The following is a 19,194-nucleotide window of genomic DNA, read 5'->3' as shown; positions in this document are numbered from 1 at the left end:
TCAAACTGACTTGATGAAGGCCGAAAGCAATATACCATCCTCAAAGAAGTAATCCTCGTTATAAGAAGGCCAGTTCCTCAAAATACAGGCATTGTGTATTTGCTATGTTTGTTTCTATGTTGTTTATAAAATGTTTTAAAGGTTTATGATGCAATGGGGAAAATATTATTTTGTGGTTGAAAATTAGAGAGTTCTTTTCTTTATTTTAGGTCTTACAGGAATTCTAAGGTGCAGTGAGAACTGGAGAGAGTGTTATGGGAGGGCAGTGAGGAAGACGCAGAAAAAGTACCCGGCTCCTTCCCACACACCAGACTTAATTATAAGCCACAATCTCTCGCTCTCTCTCTTTTTATTTTCCCCTTCCATCAATTTAGACAAAAATAAATGAATTTTTCTCCAAAATGTATTTCAGGGCCCTCTTAGCATCTCAGATGGAACCAACATTTGCCAGGAGTGTTTTTCCTTGTTTTGATGAGCCAGCTTTGAAGGCAACTTTTAATATTACAATTATTCATCATCCAAGCTATGTGGCCCTTTCCAACATGCCACAGCGAGGTAAGTAATACTTCTTGTCATTACAGAAACATAAACCTTGCTATAGCTTTTATGATGATCGTTTTTCTATGCAGTGTGCTAGTAGTTGTGGCCTATTTGAACTGAGGAGAGCCATCACGTAGGTATGTGTCAGCCCCCACATTTTGGGGATGATAAATCCTGATTCTTTTTGCTTTAGAATCCAGGGATGTTAACTGTTCTTATACATTGGCAGCCTACCCACCCGATAGTTTGAGTTTCAGCTATTGATCTTGAGTGATAACCAGCTAGTGGACTTGGTCTGAATCTGATACACAGGTGTATTTTATTTGTCTCATGTGATTTTTCTTTTAATTAAATTAGTTCCAACTTTTAAAGGTCCAAACATTTCATGTAAAAATATAGATTTTTATTGCTTCAAGAATTCAGCACCTCTAATAACACTGGACCTGCAACTTTTACTGATAGCCATCAGTTGCAGCTAAGAAATGTCTCCCTTCTGCAGGTTAGCCTCCATTCCTTAACCTGTCATTGTCTCCAGCACTCATGGTTGGCATACACCAGCCCCTGTCACATCAAATGCCTAGCTCTCATGAACATTTGGGTTTGCAATTTCAGCCATAAGCTCTAGACTGCCTCTGCTGGTTACCTTGCTGAAACCTGAGAATGGTAGAATTGTATCCAGGCAGCTCTAGATTAAGCACTGGGGGAAGTGGGCCAGAGTAGGAAAGAGAAGTGGGTAGAAGAGAAAAAAGGCAGATTGGGGATCAGATTTACAAGCCTCATAAACTTGACCCTTAGACAACCCCATGTAACTCAAATTGCTGACTTAGGCCCAAGACTTTGTCCTTAGGTCTCCTCTTAATATACTTTTAATTAATTTATTTGAAAAATTAATTATTGTTAATTAATTGTACATATTTGTGGGTACAGTGTGATGATTTAATATAGGTATGCAATGTGTACTGATTACACCAGGGTAATTAGCTTCTCTATCTCCTTGTCATTACCTTGTGTTTGGAGTCTGGGGTGATTGTAGTTTACAATAATCTAATGCAGTTTTGATGGTGTAGGGATAGTAGAGAAATCCAAATGCTAGAACATGGGGAGTTGTTGGTAAGTGGTTGGAAACTGACTTGACAAATTATTTTAGAGTTAAATTTTATTGCCTATGTTTACAGTGATTTGGACTAAAACACATTTCTCTAGGTCAGTCTGAAAAAGAAGATGTGAATGGAAGCAAATGGACTGTTACCACTTTTTACACCACACCCCACATGCCAACGTACTTGGTCGCACTTGCCATATGTGATTATGACCATGTCAGCAGAACAGAAAGGGGCAAAGAGGTAAGGAAGATTCATTAGGAAGGAACAAGGCATTGACTGCAATTATTCACTAACTCTGCCTATATCTGGGTGTTATGCCTATATGTCCAATTGTCTCTTCCAAGCCCTGTTGATGCTTTTGGTGTGGTTTTGCAAATGAGAGATAATATTTCCTGCTACTGTTCTGAGGAGGGGTTTCCATGGAAGCCACTCCTCAAGGCAAGTTCTGAGCACCCTCTTCTTGTTTCTGCCTTTGCCGAGGATGGGAAAGAACAGGGAGAGCAGCCACACTGTTACCTCAGAGCTCAGATTTATAATATTTTGTACTTAGCCTCAAGTGCTAATGTAGTCTTCAAACTGGTGATACTCAAAGTGTTGAATACCAAGTGGGGCCCAGGCACCAACCAATCAAAATAGACACCAGCCAGGAGCAACTGCTGTGGCTGAGATGGTACATGTAGGTAAAATGTCATCCCTGCCTAGAAGCTGGGCTGCTGTGTTCCTCAAAGTATGTGTGGGGTGCTCTGTTCTGAAATACCTGGTCTCCATCAAATAATACCCTCAGTACTTCATAAACTATTAGGAAAATATTAAGATTATTTGGATAACTTTATATACTGTTCTCCTCCTATCAGAGTGTGGAGGTAAGTAAGGCCAGATCCTTACTTACCTCCACACTTCTTTCTACTTGCATTGGTTTCATGGGGTTGAGAGAAATCAGGCCCTACAGTTGACTGAGCCACACTGGAGCCTGAGATCTTCCAGGCTCATACCATTGACAGGTGGAGATGAGGAACCTGTAGGTGAGCCAAGCCATCATGGGGGGAGAACCTGTCAAAGCTGTTCCTCTTATATTCCTTCTAACCTAATGAATTAGTAATACTGTCTTGAATGCAAACATCAGCTTGTTATCTTCCTATGCTACTTACCCCAGTCTGATTTCCCTTACTGAATAATTACTAGGAGATCCTTGACATTCATAGATATAATGTTGGCCAAGAAAAATTTTCATGACATACCTCGACAAATCTGCTCAGGCATGACTTGCAAACTAGTGAGAGACCCACAGTGGTCCCTCGGAATCCACACCTCAGATTGCTTGTTATGGTCTGTGCTGCTCAGCCAACAATTCTTAGAAAGGGATAAAATCTGTTTCTTCATGAAAGATCACCCTATAAAGAATACAGCTGCTATAGAAACAAGGAGGAAATGGATTTGCATGCCTCATAAAGTAATGTTCTTAGCCAGAAAACTGAAGTTTGGGTTGAGTTTATCAGTGGAATGTTGCATTTGGCTATGTCTCAGCTCTACAATGTTGATGAGTCCACCATATACTCTACAGGGATACCAGAATGTATGCTTGGAATAGTGTCCAGCCTATCTAAACATTGCTCATTAAGTAAGAGATAAAGATTTAGTGGAATGGGGAATGTAGTTAATGTGAATGTGAAGCATGAGGATAAACATAGGAGACTTATAAGTAGGGATGGAAATAACTCTGAGTGGAATTTGGCATGCACAGGCATTTTCAAAGATATTATTCTTTTAGATGTCAAGACCTGCTGTGTCCAGTAAGGACCACCAGAATACAGTGGTGAGCCAGTTATTAGGAACTTTAAAGCTGCATCTCTAAAATAATCCTTACCAGTTTGTGTTCCTTGCTGCATTTCCAGGGGGTACACACTCCATAGTTCACCTTACTTTGGGATGGAAGAATGGTCACTTTTATGGGAGGAGTCTTGTAAACTGAAAATTAATATGTAAACATGAATTGTCAATGCTATTATTTTCCAGAAGGCTACAGTTAAAACACACACATTATCTCTACTGTGGCGAAAGATGAATATTATTTCCACCTTTGGTTGAGCAGGCTTCCTGTCACCTCAGAAGTTAGAACTTGAGAAGGGGGAGAGTAGGTAGGTGTAGTGCAAGGGCAGGGCCCAGTCCTGGGGTCATCTTTCCCACTGTAATGAGGCCTCTGCAGCTCAGAAGAGACAGAAAGCAATGAAGGGAACCAGGCTGGAGGCTCAAGAACAGGTGGTTGTATTTTGTGCAAGAGGAGCATTCCTGAACCTTCATGTAATTCAAAATTCACATAATTCAAGACAAATTTTCCAGCGGAAATAAAAGCATAGTTAGATGAATGTGTTCTTGGAGTACCTAAGCCTGTAACTATTGTGCAGTTTTTTGACATTTTCTCCAGTGGTTTTAGAGAGCTCTTTCTTAAGTTAATTGCATTCACATCAGGACATATATTTTAATATCCTCACCTCTAACTTTTGTTCCAAGCTTTCTTAATTTTATGTATTTTCTTTAGCATTAATGAGGCTATCCTATTAAAATTATTTAGATGCTATAGTTGTAGAGTATAAAATACTTCCATATTACAGTAGTAATGAATGTTAAAATAGTGGCATATTACTCAGAAAAATCACAGATAGAAGTTCCCAAGGGCTCAAAAAACAGTATGGTTACATAAAACTGACAAAAGATAGCAGAGCTTCCTTTTTACCATCTAAAGTAGAAGTGTCCTTTTGCAAGAGAATAAGCAGAGAATATAATTAATTTGCTTTAATAGGTCTAAAATTATTAAAATTTTAATGAACTTTTTAAAATTAGGGGAATTAATTATGTTTTAAATTTTGAAAATAAGGTGGGACAATTAATATTTTAATTGCTGAACCATTTTAAATTTATATAACTTGAACTTCCCTCATTTATACCATATGATATAACCACCACTAACAGCCCAATTATGTTTTGGGTCATTAGAAATATATCCTGAAAAGGGAATAATGGATTCAAAATGTCCTTTTATGTAGAATCTGCATTTTCTATGGGAAGGTGGTATGGACTATTCCAAGGGTTGTTTTTCAATTACAGAGTAATGCATATTACTGTCAAAAGTCAACATTACACACTTTTGGTTCTTAACTCAGTCAACTGTCTTCTGGGGTTTTCTCAGCACAAGTATTCATTGAAGTGTTTTAAACATGGAGCCTCTGAAAAGGTAAGTTTTTGGCTGTAGAGCTATAGGAAGATGGAGCAAGCAGGCTGCCACTTTTCCAAATCTCTATTGGTTTTCCTAATCATTGCTGAATTGTTTTGATTTAGATACACATCTGGGCCCGGAAAGATGCCATTGCAAATGGAAACGCAGACTTTGCTTTGAACATTACAGGTCCCATCTTCTCATTTCTGGAGGATTTATTTAATATCAGTTATCCTCTTCCCAAAACAGGTGAGGCATCTTTTCTTCCAATGCAATTGGTTTCTTGTTATGGGGTCCTTGAGTTGAGGCCACAAGGTGCTCATGGGAACTTACCTTCCATTGTTATGTTTTGCATCATCTGAAACCATAGAGGCCTATCTGTTCTTTCTCTGTGTGGTGCCATGTCCCCAGCAGCGATTCAAAAACTTTGGGGTTTAAATTTCTCCTGGGCACTCACTGGCAGCTCGCTTCCTCCAGATCCTTCTTTCCTTTGTGTTCTGGGTTTTTCTCACATAATGCAAGTGTGCTGTGTGGGGTTCTGGATCCTTTTAGCTAATGGGCTTGCATGACGTACTCCACTTCCCTTCAGTTTTTTTTTTTTTTAATATTCTTTAGCTGTGAGTCATTGGATTAGGATTTGGTGGTCACATCTGTGAATTTTTATTGTATAAAATTGGAATCATGTGTAAATAAAATATGATCCTGAAGGAAATATGTAAATATTTTATTGCTCATAGATTTGTGGTATGTATGTAAAATTGTATGAAACCACTCAGTTCAGAAAGTTGCTCAAAGTTTTTTTTTTTTCCTCTCTAAATGGAGAGTACCATGTAAATATGTTTTATTCCTTGGACATGTTAGTGGAAGTCTTAGAAACAGGACACTCTGCCTATAGTGGCAAATGGTGAAAGAAGGTGGGGAGTAAACATTTTATGCCTGAGGCTTTGGAACACTAGAAAGCCAGAGGCTTTGCAGCTCTAAGATTGTGCTAAGAGGGGATGGTGAGTGAAGGAATGGAACCAACCTCAGCCCAGTGAGAGATCCTGGAGGTGACATCTGTCATTTATGGGATTGAAGGCAGCAGAGTGGGCTTGCAGATGAAGCTTCTAGCATTTCTTTGCTGGAGGCTCACAAGGTGAACTTTGTCTAGACAAGAAAAATTCCATTTGTGTTTATTTAGATGAGAGTCCAGAGTTATCTTGTTCCCCATTAAGGCACCCCCCCATCCAGCTAGTCACCTTATTATCTGCTACACCCACCCCCTCACTTCTTCCTTACCCCTACTTCTCTCTAGTTTACATCACCAATATCTCTATACAGAAGTCCTCCGGTGATTTTACTCCCCTTCCATTTTGCCCCATATTCTGTCCTTCCATACAAAGCCAGAAGAATCTTTTCAGAGAAAAATCTGATCATGTTTTTCAGTCCTCTTTAAATCTGCCTTGTGGTTTCCCACTTCCCCAAGGATAAAGTCCCAGCTCAGTACCATGTCTTTAGAATGGTGCACCGACCTCTTCAGGGATTTCTCCAATTCCTCAGAGTAGTAAGATGTTTGAACACAGTCTTTGTGTGAACACAGTCTTTGTTTGAACACAGTGTTCCTTTGCTTCCGTCTCCCTCTTGTTTCCTCCAGTTTCTTGCACATGCAATTTGTTCATCCTGGACTGTCTTCTACTCAACTGGCTAATTCTCATCAACTCAGTGTCCCCTCCTCCTAGAAGCCATCCTTAACTTCTTCCCTCAGGCTTCCACAGGATCCTGTGCACCCCTTCACTTGAGCCCTTCACAGGCTGTCTTCTAATTGTCTGCCCCATTTGATTGAGAGTAACCAGGGTCAGGATCTGGATTGTCATTTACTTTGTCATTTACCTCCAGAGCCTTGGCAGTGATTCTCTCTGATGGTAACCAGTAAACAAATTCAGGGTGGGGCATGTAGGATGATAGAGGAATAAATACATATAATCAGTTCAGCAATGCCACTAGTTCTGACTAACTTATCACCTCCTGAATAGTGGGATTGTATGTGCACTTTAAATATATAAAAGCATAGCGCCCTTCATAGCATCTTAGCCAATGTTGCCCTATAAGTATTCATAGGTGCTTAATTAAAATTTAATTTCTATTGATAGATGATTAAAATAAGAAGTTTCTCTATTGCTGGATCTTTAGAAGAAAGATAAACTAATGTATCTTAATTATTTCAACTCATGGTGGAGTCACTAACAAAACAAAACAAACAAACCAAAAAACACAATGCCTTCCCCACCAGCAATTCCCACATATGTCATTCTTGGTGAGTCAAAAGTGAGCTATTGGTTAATCCATTCTCTCAATGAATTCTGAGCTCAGAATCTAATAAGATAATATAAATTGTATTTGTATATCTATAGTAAGTAGTAGCAGTTTTTTTCTGGTGTGGCTATCCTTTTAACTCACTTTGTTTAAAGTCAAAATTTACTGAGCAAATACTGGAAAATAACAATTACTTCCCTAGGTGCCAAGTCAACGTAAAAACAGAAGGTGGGTAGGGCTCTGCTCAAGAAACAGAGTTGGGGAAGCAGCTTCTACGTGTCAGAAACACAAGTAACAAATTATATCAGCAAGAGATAGAGTATTAGGCAAATAAGAGTCTTAAGAGAAAGAGGATGAAGAAATGGTAACTGAAGTGTCCCAAATATATAAACAACTACAAATAAGTAAGAAAATACAACCCAATAGAAAAACAAGTTAGATGAAAAGAAAAGAGAGTATATGTGGCTAATAAATTTATGAAGAGATGTTTTACTCCATTAGTAATCAGAGAAATGAATATCCAAGGCCACAGTGAAGCATCATTTTATATTCAGTTGTCAGAAAGTAAACATTTTAATAAGTGGCAACTGTTGGAGAAAATGCAGTATCCTTAATGAGAGTATCAATTATTACAACCATTTAAAGCATATTTATTCTCTTTCAGTATTGACATTAGAATAACATTCCTAAGTATATCCTTAAGAGAAATCTAAATACACATGTACTAGCAGATGTCAACTGGATTACTCATAGCTAGCTGAGCACAGTGGCCCAGCCTCCCAGTAGCTCATAAAGCTGAGCAGAAGGATCAACAACCTCAGCAATTTAGGGAGGCCCTAGGCAACTTAGCAAGACCCTGCTTCAAATTAATACATAAATAGATAAATAAATAAGGCTGGGGATGTGGCTCAGTGGTTAAGTGCCCCTAGGTTTAATCCCTGGTACCGAAAAAAGAAAAAAGTCATAGCTGTACTTTTAATAATAGCCCCAAAATGAAAACAACAAAATGGTCATTGATAGGAGAAATGATGAATAAATGATGATGCAATTTTCCATTATGTAAAATTGGTATAGCAATGAAAATAAAGCACTTATTCAATTACTCTGAATTTTGTTACAAAACTAAACTATATATTTATGTATAAATAAATATATATATATGTATATATATACATGATAATATTTCTTTAAAGTAAAGGAATGGCAAATATAAAATGTGATGGAAAACATATAGCTTGACACCCTCTATTTAAAGGGTTGAGTGGTAAATGCATGCATGTTTATATTATTAAAATAATGAGTTAATCATTTGAGTCAAGTAAAACAGGGTCCTGTGTGAACGAATGATAGTTTATCAGGAAACAAAGATTTCTCTTAAGTCTAACTGTACGCAGTTGGAGTATGAAATGGCTTCTTAAAGCTGGTGAGATTGGACGATTGGACCACAGATTTCAATAACATTCACAGATTGGGCAGAGGATTTCCTGGGATAGCAGACAACATGAGCAGAGAAAGACTCTGACTGTGGGGAGCAAGAGGGATTGGGTTGGCTGGCTGGAGCAGAGCAGTTTTTTGTGAGAGAAGTGGGTGGGTTGGTAGGTGGGATGGGTGTGGGTGCAGGTAGTAGGAAGAATAACTGAGGTGGAGGTAGCTAAAGACCAACTGTGCCCATGGCCCGCTGAGCAATGGAGGTGCTAGCAATGGACCATGGGACTCTTGGCTGCACACTCCTCCTCATGGGTGTAAACTCAACTAAAATATTCAGCATAGCACAATTTAGCATGTTCATTAACAAAGGTAGCATGGACTAGAGGAATGACATTTCTTCCATTAGAAAAAGAAAACAAAACCATCTATTTTTCTGGTTATAAATATAAGTAATAAATAATCACAATGTAGAAAATTTGGAAGAAAATAGAAAAGCACAAAAAAGAAAAGCAATGTCTCTTGTAATGCTGTCAGGCAGATATAAAACCATGACTGATGTTTTGGTTTAAATTTTATCAGTCAGTCTTGATCTCTTTCTATTTGCATTTTAAATGAAAATGGCACCATAGAGTTGACACTGTTTTTGAATTCCTTTTTTTTTTTTTTTTTTTTAGTTAACGGTACACAGGAACAAGATCCAAATAACTAAACATTCTTTTATATTATTGTTTTCAAACATACAGTTCCTACACATTAATTTAACAAAGTAATTTATTTAACCCTCTGTGATTGAACATTTGGATTGATTTAACCTTGGCTACCTTGAAAACACTAAATAAAATCCTTATAAGGAAATATTAGCATATATCTGTATTATCTGCCTCGGTACAAATTCCAAAAGTAGAATGGTTTAGTCAAAAGTTATAAACATTTTTAAAGATTATGAGGCATTTTGCCAGATTATTCCAGAAAGATTGTGCTTTTTGACACTTTTACCCATCAGCTTAGGTGCCAGTTTTCTTATTATATGCATCAACACTAATTATTAATCTTGTACATTTGAAAGTATTATAGTATATCTTTTTAACTTTTGGGTTTTTTTAAAATATGCATTTTTTAGTTGTTGATGGACCTTTATTTATTTATTTACATGAGGTGCTGATAATTGAATCCAGTGTCTCACACATGCCAGGCAAGTGCTCTAACACTGAGCCACAACCCCAGCCCCTTAACTTTTGATTTTTTAATAATTAATCAGGTGGGCATTTTAAATAAGATCTTGGCTGTTTAAGTGACTTCTTTGGTGAATTGTTCTTTTTATTTTATTTTTATTCATGTATTTATTTGTGGGACTGGTGATTGAACCTAGTGGGGTTGTACCTATGATCTACAGTCCCAATCATTTTTATTTTATTTTGAGACAGATTCTTGCCAAATTGCCAAGGTTGGCCTTGAACTTACAGTCCTTCTGCCTTAATCTCCCCAGTCACTGGGATTACAGGTGTGCGCCATCAAATCAGGCTTATTCTTTTAATTTAATTTATTTACTTTGGTACTGGGGATTGAACCCAAGGGAACTTTACCACTGAGCCATATCCCCAACCTGCCCTTTCTTCCTTCCTCTCTCCCTTCCTTCCCCCCTCCTTTATTTTGAGACAGGGTCTTGCTAAGTTACTTAGGGCCTTGCTAAATTGCTGAGGCTGCTCTCATATTTGTGATCTCCTGCCTCAGCCTCCCCAGTTGCTGAGATTAAAGGTGTGCTCCACCATTCCTGGCTTTTATTTTTTTAATGGGGTCTCGCTCTGTTGCCCAGATTGGTCTTGAACTCCTGGAACTCATCCTACTAAGTAAGTTTTTTTCTGATAGATTCCCTTCCCTCATACACATACACACCCATGCACACACACTTTCTAGTTTGTGTGTGTGTGTGTGTGTATGGTGCATATTATAAATATTTTTTTCTAGTTTGTGGTTTGTCATTCAAATTTGTTTCAATAATTTTTGATGAAATAAGGCATTCAATATTAAATTTAAATTTCTTTTAAAGCAGTTTTAGGTTACAGAAAAATTGTGCAGAAAGTGTGGAGAGTTCCCACATACCTCCCCTCTCCTTCGATTTCTCACTGTGGGCTTCTGTTGTTAGCATCTTGAATTAAAGTGGTACACTTGTGACAATTGATGAGCCAATGCTAGTACAGTATTATTAGCTAAAGTGTGTTGTATAGTTCCTTGGGTTTTGACAAGTGTATATGATGTGTATCTACTGTTATAATATCACACAGAATAGTTTCACTGCTGTAAAATTCTCCCATGCTCTACCTATTCATCTGAATAGGTAGAGCATGGGAGAATTTTGGATCTCCTGGATCCCTGACAACCACTGACATTTTTACTGTCTTTATTATCTTACCTTTTCCAAAATATCATATATTTAGACTCACACAGTATTTAGCTTTTGCAGACTGGCTTCTTGTACATAGCAATGTGCACTTAAGGTTCCTGCATATCTTTTCATAGCTCTGTAGCTCATTTCTTTTGGTGTTGAATAATACTGAATGTACCACAGTTTACCCATTCACCTACTGAAGGGCATTCTAGTTGCTTCCAATTTTTACAATTATGAGTAAAGCTTCTAAAGACATTTATGTCATATTTTTGTGTGAATGTAAGTTTTTAGCTCATTTGGGTAAATACCTATGAATGTAATCCTTAAATCTTACTGTAAGACTATATTTTGCTTCTTAAAGAAACTACCAGACTGTCTTCCAAAGTGACTGTATAATTTTTTGCATTTCTACCAGCAAAGAGGAGAGAGTTCCTGATGCTCTGCATCCTTGCCAGAATTTGCTTTGCCAGTGTTTTGGATTTAAGCCATTTTAGTAGCCATTTCATTACCCAATTCTGGTCAAACCCCAGTCTGCATAGTGGTATCTCATTTTCATTTTCATGTACACATATTTAACAACAAATGATGCTGAGCATCTTTACATGTTTGTTTGCCATTTGTGTATCATCTTAAGTGAGGTGTCTATCCAGATCTTTTCCCCATTTTGTTTTATTATTTTGGGGTTTTAAGAGTTCTTTGTATATTTGAATCCATCCTTCATCAAAATCGTTATATAATCAAAACAATTTATTTTCTGTCTTTGCTGTTACTCTCTAAAAAGCCTTCTCTCCCCTCAGGTTATAAATATTCTCTTGTAAGTTTCAGTAGTTTTGTAATTTCATGTTAAGATAATTTATAGCTAAAATCTTAACCTTTTTTGGAGGGGATGATTTCATTTTTTCCTCCACTTAAATCCACTTAGATTTAATTGCCTTGCCTGTTTTTGACAACCATGCAATGGAAAATTGGGGACTACTGATGTTTGATGAATCATTATTGTTGCTGCTACCAAGTGATCAACTGACCGAGAAAAAGACTCTGATCTCCTACATTCTCTCCCATGAGATTGGACACCAGGCATGTGGTAAAATGTTTTTTTTTTTTTTTTCGCATGGAGGTATTCTCCAGCTGCTCTACCAAAAATAGCATAAAACAAAAACACTGCCACACAACATTTTTTTTTAAACCTTAAAAAATTGTGACAGTGAGTAAAATCAAGGAAGGATCTGCTTAGTGGGATTCCAGCTGGACTTGGGCTGTTGGTGATGGATCATAGTGATGAGGCCTCAAGTCCAGGCAAGGGATAAGGATTTACATCCAAAGATAACTGATCCACAAAGTCTTCTTCAAGGAAAATAAGCATTTGGGTACAATGGTTCACACCTGCAATCCCAGTGATTTGGGAGGCTGAGGCAGGAAGATTGCAAGTTGGAGGCCAGTCTCAGCAACTTAGTGAAACCTTGTCTCAAAATAAAAAATAAAAAGGACTGGGGAAGTAGCTCAGTGGCAAAGCATCCATGGGTTCAATCCCTACTACAAACAAACAAAAAAAAAAAAAAGAAGCCATACAGAGCTCTGAGTATTTGTTTTTCATTCTATCTTAAAATACAGGATACCCAAAAGGGTCACTAAAAATACACACACTTTATCAAAGAATTGTTTCAAACTTTTACTTAATTTTACTTTGGAAAGAGATTAAATGGGTACAGGCAACACATTAGTGAGGAGAGCAATAATTAATCCTCTAGCTGCATCAGCAAAGGCAGTGTAAACATTTATTTCATTAGATCAGTGTTCTTTCACATTGTGATTTTAGAAGGTTAGCCCTTGGATTTGGTGGAAATTCTCACATCTGCATTTCAGTCTATTTCATTTACATGCATTTGTCAAGAAAGAAATCATCTCAAGCATGGAAGTGTTACTTCTTAGTGATGTGGCTCCATAGGAAGTTTGGAAAAGAGCAATTTACTAGGATTGAATAACACCCCAGTGCATAATCAACACACACACACTTTCAATGGCTGTGATCAGTCATCACAAGTGTCATTTTTTATTATACCTTAAGTTGCATTCTGGTTTTGAATACAGGCTTCAAACAGTTATTACAAAACTCTGGTTAAATCCCAGTGCATTGTTGGTTTTGGAAATTATTGTTTTTCTTTCTTAGTTCCGTTCAAAATGCACACTTATTTTTTCTGTTCAGTTCAAATAGAAAATAATTACAGCAGACCACATTGCAGAACATATGATTACTTGAATGATTTGTATGTGGCACAGATCAAGTTGTGTTTTAAAACATGACAAACACAGCAAACTCTTGTTTAGAGTATAATGTGCAAGGATTACTAGGTGGTAACTCAGCAGTCAGGACTTCTGCTTCATTTAACTAAACCTAATAATTTTGGGCAATGTGAACAGTTTAAGAAATGTTACAGTTTGAAAACAAAAATTGCTTTCAATCATTGGATGTGAAAATAATTACAAAAGAGAAATGCATGACTTGTGTCTCATGCTAAAACAATGCCTGCTTTTTGGAATCCTGTTTTCAAGTTTTGTTATTTATAGCAAATAAAGTTTAATTATGTCTTTTTGAACTTGCATTTATTTAACATGCAATTACAATAAATATAACTTAAATTTAAGAAAGCTCTTTTTCTCTCCCATCTCCAAAAGTGGTTTGGAAACTTGGTTACCATGAATTGGTGGAACAATATCTGGCTCAATGAGGGTTTTGCATCTTATTTTGAGTTTGGAATAATTAACTACTTCAATCCTAAACTTCCAAGAGTAAGTATGTTTGTTAAATTTATTTTAAAAATTTTCTCCTAATTTATAATTAAAACATATTCATTGTTGAAAATCTATAAAATATAAAAATTAAATTACTAATATTGATATCAGAGGTGATCCATATTATCTTTTTCATATATTTTTGTTCTGGAATTACCTGTTTAAATATTTTTTGAAGTTGGAATTACCTAGAAATTCATAATGTTTTTCTACTCCATTTTATATCATGAGCATTTCTACACATCACTGAATTCTTTTATAAGAAAAAAATTTTAATGGATGCCTAATATTTTATCATTTCATCTTATAACATGTTTGCAAATAATCTTTGCCTTTTATTAGGTTTTGGTTATTTTCACTGTTATACCTATTCTGAGACTCTCAAATAACTCTCAGACCACACATTGCCATTCCAATTAAGCCTTTATTGCTGGCCAGCGGCGGACACTCTATTCTCTAAAAAGTGAGATGGTCAGAGTGACACACCCGCCTTCAGTTGGCCTCATATTTAAGCCAAAAAACCGCAAGAGGGACGTTTGGGGGTTTAGCCAATGTAAGCAAGCAAATACAGGAGCTGAATTGGGCAATTAACGGGACAATGCAATGGGTACATTGGTATTTCCCACAGGACTTTCCAGGTTGGCATAGCAGCAAGTAACCAGAAAGGAAGTGGGTCAAAATGACCCTAGTTGAGTACAAGTTAGAGAATGGTTACTAACGCCTAGACAATTAATCTCTGAAAAGGTAAATTGCCCAAGAAATATGGAAAGCAAAGAGAACAATTTTTACATTGTATAAGAATTGCTAGGTAACTATTAATGGGTACAGAGTTGGAGCTTTACCATGGGAGAAGCATTTCTTACATGATATGGAGTCTCAGGGTAAAATGGAGTCTGTTTGGTCATTGCTTAGCCTGGCCTATAATAACACTACCCAGACTAAATTTTAAAGCAGTTTTAATCTGTAGTCTATGGCCTTAAAGATAAGTGATATACTAATTATAGTGACTCGTGTAGAATACTATTTTTGATATTGCTTTGTGGATTGGAATAAAGAATATTATATATTTTAAAGAATTTATAGTTATGAAAGCCTAATGGCTTCAACTATAGCTTTTATTTCTGATGTTTAGTTGTAGTAATTAGGTAGTGCTTTTAGAATGGCATGAAAAAGCCAAATTGACTTGATTTGATTTAGATACTTAAATATTTAGACATAATGTTATCTATTGATATAGACCTCTCTTCTCAAGCAAAGCAGAGGTTCTTTTCTTGGCTTGCATTCCTGATACCCACATCCCTACTTGGTTTCTGCTCCTGTCACTTCTCTGGTCTTTGGGGTTGCTCCTTCCTGCTATTCTTGCTTAGCTACTCTGTCATCTCAACTCCTCATTGTTCCAAATCTTGACCTCTTCTCTCTTCTTCCTACCCTCACTCATTCAAACTGCTTATTAATACTTGAGATGCTGATTTCCACTCACCAGATCTTTTTTACAAGTGAAGTCTATTCATTTTAAAGAAGATTCTAAGATTATGCTCTTTCTACAGTTGTCCCTCAGCTTTCATTGGGAGAGTGATACCAGGATACCCCTCACATTGCAAAGTCTGTAGATTTCTCTTATATGAAATGATGTATTATTTGCATATAGCTTAAGCACATATTCCCCAATACCTGAAATCATCTCTAGGTTTCTGGTTGATACCTGGTATAATACAAATATTATGTGAGTAGTTGTCATGCTATATTGTTTAGGAAATAATGAGAAGGAAAAAAGTCTGTTTGTATCCAGTTCATACACAATTTCCCCCCTATATTTTTGACCCAAAGTTAGTTGAATCCATTGGTGAGGAATCCATGGGTATGGAGGGCCAACTGCATTATTTTTGTAGTAAAATTTCCTTCTTTTATTAAAGATGGTGATAGTAGATATTTATTTGTTTCTGTTGATTGTTTGGCAGAATAAAAAATTGAAAAACCTATTTTGACTCATAAAAACTTTTAAAAATTCCTTTTCCCTGTTTGTGAAATCATAGTGTTTGGGAAGTTCTGAGGTAGAGAGACTTCTTAATGTCCAATTTCCATGCCACACATCCTGCATTCTGAAAGCTGCCCCTAGTCCCAGCCCTGTCACTCCGCAGTGCCTCCTCTTTCCTCCCCTGCATTGTGCACAGGCCCTGTTGTCCTGAAAAAGGAGTTTAGATGTATTATATAGAACAGGAGACTGAAATGTTCAATGACTTTCCTAAGCTTGTTTTCCTAACTGAACAGAACTGTATTTACAACACAGTGTTCTGAGCCTAGGCTGATAATTATAACTAGAATAATAAATAGATAATAATAACTAGAATAATGTGGTAATAACAATAATAAAACTGAATTCGGCACTCACCTACATACCCAGAATATCAGTGTAAAGCACTGAGAGTTCTATACATACATCATCTTATTTAATTCTCAGAACACATATATGAGTGTAGTTGTTATTTCTATTTTACAGATGAAGGAACTGATGCATCAAGCATCAAGTTACAAGGTCTGAGGTTCAGTGCCAGGACTGTTAACTCCCAGGCTTTCAACCACACTGCTTTTCAGGGAGAGCACAAGAAAGTGTTTCTAATCTCAGGGAGCCAGTGTGTGTGTGTGTGTGTGTGTGTGTGTGTGTGTGTGTGTGTGTGTTCATTTTGACTTTTTACTCTACATATAAACTTTGCATACATGGAGTAAATCTTTTCTTCAAAAATCCTTTCAATATACTCAAGTGTACCTACAAAATTGTGTGTGTAATTCTTTTATGAAATAGAATCACACATGGTTAATGTTACTTATAAATTTTCAAAAGCATTGGGTTATATCCCAGATTAACTGTACTTAAATCAATAATGCAGTTTCATTCCCATCAGACAATGAAATTCACCCTTTCTTATTTTTTAACTTTCTTAAAGTTGTAGATGGACATAATACCTTTATTTTGTTTATTTATTTTTTTATGTGGGGATGAGGATCAAATCCAGTGACTCACACATGCTAGGCGAGCGCTCTACCACTGAGCCACAACCCCAGCCCCCACCCTTTCTTTTCTTAAGTGAATGGATCATTAACATCAAGTCAGTTACTTCTTACTGCAACCAAACTGGCTAGATATTACCAGATTCTGGCAAACTTGATGAAGACTTATTATTGGTAATTTTGAAGTTAAAATTGCATCATTTAGTTGATTTTTTCAAATCATTGGTTTCTTAATGACTCTTTTCCTGGGTCTATATTTCTCAATAACTTGTGGAATGGAGTGAGTATAACTCTTGCCCAAAGAACATCAGATCTTGGCACTTGAGGAAATTGCCATGAGCTTTGTGATTAAAAAGCTTAAGGTTTTGCTTCAATGATCTCTGGAGACTGTGAACTTTGGCTTCCATTTAATTTAGTAATTTGATTGAAATTGACTAATGGAATCACAGAACCATATGCAGAAACATTTTCATTTTTTTCTACATCTTGGTCTAATTTCAGCTGCAAGTCATTAAAGCATGATGTGACTGGGTCGTGGTCAAGGGTTCAGAACATTAAGTACCAAGGGTTTCCTGGCCCCCAAAGCTCCAGCTCTGACATTGTCACTCAGTGACTTTTCTTCTTCTTCCTGGTCTAAGGAAATAGCCGATCTGTGGAGGATTCTGCAACGTGGCAGATCTTGTTTGTCTTTACTATTGTAAGCTGAGGCACACTGTTGAATGCCTCTGAGTTTAAATGGGTTTCATGCTGCCATTCAACAGATTATTGAGCATTTATTATGTCCTTTTATTGACAGCTACCATCAACTAAGCTCTCTATTATATGCTTACAGATTATTATATACATTATCTCATCCAATCCTCAGAACAACCCAGAAGAAATGATGCTGATGATGACAATGATGATAAATAATCACAGCAGTGGAACACTTATTGAGCATGTTCTATTTGTTACATACAGTGCATCACAGTTATCTTGGGTGGTCACAGTGATACCTTAAAGATTATGTAAAACCTTATACAAGGCAGTCAAAAGAGACAGAGACAATTCATTCTGAGGGGAGGAAGCCCCACAAAATAGGGAAAAGGTTACATGTAGTATAGAAACATTCATTAAAATGGTTATAACAGCAAAAGCTAGAAACAACACAAATCTCTAATAACAGGGGAATGATTAAGTCAATTATGGTCCATTGCACAAATAGCTATGTTTACTTATTTTCTTATTTAGCTTTTGCAAAAATTCTGTTTGATAAACTTTGAAAAAATGGGGATGTTCACCTCTGACTTGATCACCTGTGAGATTCGCTTCTTATATTTGGCTTATTTCTTTCAAATTTACATTTCTCTTTCACTTACAATGTAGTGGTCCTTATAAGAGTTAATTATGAAGATGAGGTAGTGAAATTTTAAAATGATATGATAAGTAAAGTAGAATATAAAAGTTTTTTTTTAAAGAGAGAGTGAGAGAGAAGAGAGAGAAAGAGAATTTTTAATATTTTATTTTTTAGTTCTCGGCAGACACAACATCTTTGTTGGTATGTGGTGCTGAGGATCGAACCCGGGCCACACGCATGCCAGGCGAGCGCGCTACTGCTTGAGCCACATCCCCAGCCCAAATATAAAAGTTTTTACAACTATGGGAATCAATATATAGGAAAAAAGATAGGAAAGAATTATACTAACATTGTAGTGATGCTTATATTGGGTATGAGTTTATGGGTATTTTTTATTTTCACTATTTTCTATATTGTGCTAATATGACACTTGGGTCAACAGAAACTCTCAAGAACTCTTGAGTTTAAACCAATACAACCTATTTGCCTATGATTTTGGTTTCCTTCCTAGATTTACATCAGGGAGAGGTTGTCCTTGTTATGTGTGATTGAGATCTAGTCTCTAGGAGATTTCTGTGATTCTCATTATCCTTAATAAATAGGAGCAGACCTGTGTAGATGTTTCCTTTAAATTCTTGATACTGAGTGTGATTCTTGAACTAGCAATATCAGTAGTATCAGGTAGTTTATAAGAAATGGAGGTGTCAACCCAGACCAATTGAGTTAGAACATAATTTGGATGAAATTCCTAGGTGATTCTTATTTACATTAAAAGTTGATACCTAGCTGGGCCTAGTGGTACATACCTATAATTCAGGCTACTCAGAAGACTAAATTATAAGGTTTGCAAGTTGCTGGCCAGCCTGAGCAACAGAGTGAGACTCCATTTGGGAAGGAAAAAAAAAGTTTGAGACACATTACTCTATGTGATTGGCTTTCTCATTTTGGGAAGAGAGAGTCTGATAATGGCCTAATCATTGGTATTACTAATTTAAAATTAACTTCTATTTAATAAGAAAGGGTTGATCAGAACATTGGACATAGAACACAATTTGAAAGATTATCTGATAACATCAAGGGGTGAGACAGTAAACTTGGAGAG

The 19,194-nt window shown here is 36.6% G+C and overlaps 1 protein-coding gene across 1 annotated transcript in view; it reads left to right on the top strand.

The window, feature by feature from the left end:
* Nucleotides 1-19,194, top strand: part of Lvrn (laeverin) — an 83,811-nt gene that overhangs the window by 27,053 nt on the left and 37,564 nt on the right. Inside the window, exons 2-6 of the mRNA XM_005339495.5 lie at nt 413-555; nt 1,744-1,883; nt 4,977-5,103; nt 11,883-12,037; nt 13,634-13,747. Coding sequence (XP_005339552.1) covers nt 413-555; nt 1,744-1,883; nt 4,977-5,103; nt 11,883-12,037; nt 13,634-13,747 — 679 coding nt within the window. The remainder of the gene's footprint in view (nt 1-412; nt 556-1,743; nt 1,884-4,976; nt 5,104-11,882; nt 12,038-13,633; nt 13,748-19,194) is intronic.

The sequence above is a fragment of the Ictidomys tridecemlineatus genome, chromosome 1 (assembly GCF_052094955.1).
Source record: "Ictidomys tridecemlineatus isolate mIctTri1 chromosome 1, mIctTri1.hap1, whole genome shotgun sequence".
NCBI lineage: Eukaryota > Metazoa > Chordata > Mammalia > Rodentia > Sciuridae > Ictidomys > Ictidomys tridecemlineatus.
Note: the sequence above shows the minus strand (reverse complement) of the source record. Positions and strands in the feature narration are given on the sequence as shown.